Source organism: Plectropomus leopardus, chromosome 14 (genome assembly GCF_026936395.1).
Source record: "Plectropomus leopardus strain MGB_pleo_1.0 chromosome 14, ASM2693639v1, whole genome shotgun sequence".
NCBI lineage: Eukaryota > Metazoa > Chordata > Actinopteri > Perciformes > Serranidae > Plectropomus > Plectropomus leopardus.
The window spans coordinates 2805714-2810764 of NC_142189.1; the positions used below are offsets into that span (position 1 = coordinate 2805714).

The 5051-nt window shown below is 38.1% G+C and overlaps 1 protein-coding gene across 2 annotated transcripts in view; it reads left to right on the top strand.

Annotated features, from left to right (window-relative positions):
- rab11fip5a (RAB11 family interacting protein 5a (class I)) overlaps nt 1-3843 on the top strand; it is a 32136-nt gene extending 28293 nt beyond the window's left edge. For both annotated transcript variants that reach the window (XM_042500284.2, XM_088087828.1), the window contains exon 6: nt 752-3843. In XM_042500284.2, the coding sequence (XP_042356218.2) occupies nt 752-1009 (258 nt within the window). In that variant the 3' untranslated portion in view covers nt 1010-3843. The remainder of the gene's footprint in view (nt 1-751) is intronic.
- Nucleotides 3844-5051: the final 1208 nt, after the last annotated feature.

Sequence of the window (5051 nt, forward strand, 5' to 3'; positions counted from 1 at the left end):
TTATAAATAAAATGTATTATTATTATTATCATTATATATTTGCTTTTTTAACAAAAACTGAGGAAAAAAGAAACGAAAGTAGAGGAAGGAAAAGAAATAAAATTATCCTGCTAATTTTATTATATCTGCATGACGCAGGCATTATAACTGTAAGTATTAGGGAAAAAACTCTGAAGCTATGTTTCAAGAGTCACAAATAAAAGAAAATAAAAAAGGAAAATAAGAAAACACTAACAAATTCAAAAATTTGTAAATCGACTTGTGCACAGAGAGATAAATGTATTTTTTGTTTTTATTTTCTGAACAATGTGGTTAACACGAGCAGCGATCGCCACAAAGGCTGAGCGGACCACCTCCGTTTAATCAAAAGTAAAAACGAAATCTAATAAAAACACATCACACTGTTCTGATCCTTGTTAGACGTTTTTCACATCCACAGATATCACGAGCTCGAGCGCAACTCGTTGAAGATCAACATATATAAAAATATATATATGACATTAAAAAGTTTAAAGAAAAAGTTCATCCTTGTTTAACGTTCACTCTTCTGTGTGTGTGCGTGCGTGCGTGCGTGCGTGCATGTGTGTGTGTGTGTGTGTCTGTGTGTGTGTGTGTCTGTGTCTGTGTGTGTGTGTGTGTGTGTGTGTGTGTCTGTGTCTGTGTGTGTGTGTGTGTGTGTGTGTGTGTGTCTGTGTCTGTGTCTGTGTGTGTGTGTGTGTGTGTGTGTGTGTGTGTGTGTGTGTGTGTGCAGTCTGGGACGGAGGGCGCGGGCTCGTACTACCACCTGAACCACAGTGAACTGGTCGCCCTGCTGGTGCAGCGGGAGGCGGAGCTTGAGAGGCAGAAGGCGGAGTTTGAGCGTCAGAGGCTGCTGCTGGCGAAGCGGGAGGTGGAGCTGAAGAAGCTGAAGCCGCAGGTCAAAGATCTGGAGGACTACATTGACACGCTGCTGGTGCGCATCATGGAGCAGAAGCCCACTCTGCTGCAGGTGCGCTCCAAGTTAAAGTGACGCCGGCCGCTCCGTTCACTCGGTCCTCCACAACAACAGCTCTTTAGTCTTTTCACTGCTATGCTGTCCTTTTTGATACAAATATTTAGGCACTGAGAGGAGTCGAGGCGACGTTCTGCAGCCGGCATGCTTTACTGCGCTGAGACGCGTCCTCGCAGAAGGCTTCGGGTCGTGCGGTTCTGAATGTAGCGGGTCCTCAGGTTGATTTCAGGTTCACACAGCCAGGTGGTTTTGAGCTCACGGAGGAGAGCGGGTTTGAAACCCATGCTTCCATTTCGGGATCCTGATTGTAGAAACATTGATTCCTCCTTTTCACCTCACCTCACTTTTATCACTTTTTCACCACAGAGAGAAACTGTAGCGTCTCAGTCCACAACAGTCCGTATCAAACCAGCTCCCCAAAAGACTCTCTGCTAAAGTGGAGCCGCTTTCAGAGCCACTCTGGTGGTTTTGCATGTTTCAGATCGTTAACTACAAATTGCATTCGCTTACAAACTGCACATTTCTGTTGCTCAGCATCAGGTTTAGATTGATTTTATACCTTCGAGGCAGCAGCTGGTTTCACTTTGTTTCAGTGCAGCATGAAACTCATCGTGCAGAGAGCTTCTCTGTCACAGTGAACGTCTCTGACGCATTTGATTTTTATTGCATCGTTGTGTTATGAAGGTAGTGAAGCGGCAGAAAGCAGGGACAGTTTTCAAAACAGTGCAACAGCATTACATATTTCAAATTATGTTACTGAATTAGTATAGTTTTTCAGGCATTTTACTCAGGTCCTTTGTTGTTGTAATTTTATTTATTTTCTTTCTTTCTTTTTTTCTTTTTTAAAAACTAATTTCCTGGTAATTTTCTTGTACTTTTTTATTATTTTTTTGCATTTTTTGGGCCGTTTCTTCTTTCATGGCTTATTGCCTTCTTCCTACGTTTTTCAAAGAAATTACGCCAGTTTTCACAGGTTTCAAAGGGTTAACTTAAATGATGTGAAACTAGTTGCTGCTCAGAAGGAAGTAAATAAATGAGCAACTTGGTAATAAATGTTACATTAATTGCAAGAAATTGGTAGATTTTGATTTTTTAAAAATATTTTGAAAAGCAAGGGAAAAATATCTAGTGGAAAAAATATTCATGCTGATCATAATTACATATTTAAAATTATTTTTATTTAAATTTATGTTTACTTTTTCAGATCATTTTTTGTTATTTATTTTTTCTTTATTTTTTATTTATTTTCTAACTAATTTTGTGGTCATTTCCTTGTAATTTTTTTTTTTCTTACAATTTTTTTGGGTCATTTCTGCTGTTGTTGCTCATTGCCTTCTTCTCATGTTTTTGAAAAAATTCAAGCAAATTTGACCAGGTTTCAAAAGGTTAAATGGTGTGAAACCAGTTGCTGCTGATGAGGAGGGAAATAAATAATCTTCAGGTATAATTTGGAAATGTTCTGCATTGTTTTTCAGTGCACATTAACTTTGCTTCCTGAAGTAAATTCATGCAAAACCACCTCACAGAAACTTTGTGGCTGTGATCGCCGTCACTTTGTCGTCATGGTTTTTATACGCTGTTCTGGACCGAAGCTCTACGAACGATCCCTGATAAATACCGAGTGCTCTGACTAGTTATTGCAAACCGAGCGTGCGGTGTGAGAGTTCAGCCTGTGCACATCAGCGGGAGCTGACCGTCGCTCCCGAATGTTCAAAAGTGTTCTTAGCCAGCGAGTGAATGGTTTTATTTCACGATCAGTGCTGTTTCTCTTTTGCTCGCTCCTTCCTATTTTCTCCCTCCTTTTCTTCTCTTTTTTAATTTTTAAATCTGTTTTTTGGGCATGTCTTGAAATTCTGCTCAGCCACATAAGCTAACTGATTCCCGTGCGGTGTTATCAGGTGAAGACAGTCTCACTCAGCCATCACAGCTTCTCTGATCTCATGCCTTCTCCACACGCGTGTCATCAAACACGTCTGAAACAATGCCTGCGAACATGCCGCCTCTTGACTCCCCGTCGGTGTGTCACATCCGCTTCAGCACGAGCACGCGCATCGCTACCGCTTTCAGGTGTTACAAAGGGATATATACCGCGGTTTTTACAGCATATATGCCGTATTGAAATGCCAAATGCTGCCTTATTTTTTGATTTTTTTTCGACAAGAATCGAGCACTTCATTTGACTCGTCGGAGGCTGGTTTTGAAGAAGAAGAAAAGCCATCTTGTTCACTTTTTTTTCTTTGGATGCTTTGTTATTGTTTGGATCACTGCACAAAATAAACTTTAGGAAACGAGCAGTATCAGTGATTTCCTGTGAAATGCCAAAAAAAACAAAAAAAAAAGACGCCTTGAAACTTAATCTATGGAGCAGATCGATACACCATCCAGTATTCTGATATGATGCCACTTTTAACAGCATTCGTGGATGTTTCTTGCACTACTTAATCGTCAGAACATAACTGAACATGCCGTCGATATCGGTAGAGTTAGATCGACTTTACACCGTGCCGCACTTTCTAATCGCTCTGTGATTCAAGCACTCGGCCGACTTTGACACGACAACAAAAAACATCTCCGTCTTCTCAGTTCTGCTGTTCTGCGACCGCAATATCGAGTGCATAGATAGAGACATATTCAGTGTGACTCGGCACTTACGAAGAATAAACGTCCTCTTCCATGTCTTCCATTTTTATTTAAGTTTAAACTGATTGTATTTTGTCCTCGAGTGTGTAGCCAGTGGAATGTGCTTACAGAGGTAGTGTGTGAGATTGGAAAGTTTACAATTCGTGATGCAATTCTGTTTCACAAATTTTGTATATTTAATAAAGAATATTTTGTGTTTCTTGCTCACCGTATGTTTGGGGTGTGTTTGTGTGTGTTTTTCCGCAAAACTCATTTTGGGTTTTATGTTTGCATTCAATTTTTTTGTTTTTGTTAATAACTCCACAGTTTCAGACTGGTGAAACACCTGAATTTGTTTAGCTCTTCTTTTTTTGTTTATTCGTTTTTTTACTTTTTATTCATTCAACATAAAGACAACATTTGCAACATATAATACAGAGGAGATTTTTGAAATAAATTCCCACACTTATCATATTTTGGTCTTTCCATATACATCTTCAACACGGTTAAGTACCTTTGAAATGGTCATATCATTTTCTACCTCGGCATTTAACTCCCACTTTTCTGTTCACAATCTAGAGAAAAGAGCACAAAAAATATACAAGTATGACAAAACATAGTAATGATGATAAAGTCTGATATTAAAGTATAATACCAACGTTAAAAAGAACAAAGCAAACGCAGGGGAGAACAAGATAGAGGTAACTGAAGTTCTTGTATCAGTTAATGAGGACCATTGTTCATCAAAACAGTATAAGTTGGGTTTTTTGTTTTTTTATACTGCATGTAATATTTCTTACAAACTTGTTCTTTTGCATTTTATGTGCTTTTACAGTTTTTGCTTTTATTTTTATAATTTCTTTTATTTGTTTTACACCTTGGGCCTGTCTGTAACTTATTTTCAGAGTTATGGTATCTGTGTGCTGTATAATTATTTTATTTTATTAATGTAAATATATATTTCTACATATTGTTAGGTTTTAATTTTTAGCACTTTTGCAACCCCTTTGAGCTGCATTATCTTTATGAAAGGTTTCATACAAATAAAGGGTATTATAATTATTATTATGCACTTGCTTTTTTGTTTTTTTATAGGTAATTTCATTGTTTTGTTTTGGTTGAGTTTTTTTTTTTACTTTCTTGATTTTTGGGTAATTTTCTTCATACTTTTTTTTTCAACCTGTGCACTTTTTCCTCCCTAATTGAATCTCACCACTAGAGGGCTATATTTTACTCTGTAAACTCAAACTGCTTCAGTGTTTCCACACACAACATACAGCTCTAAATGTGTTATTTTTTATCTGCTGACTCCAAACTTTCACCCACAGAGCTTCAATAACAGCGGCGAACTTCCCTTTTAATCCGTAAACAAAGCAGGTTCTCCTGGGAAATGTAGTCCGTTTAACACACGCTTCAAACCGAATCCAGTTATTGCCAAACT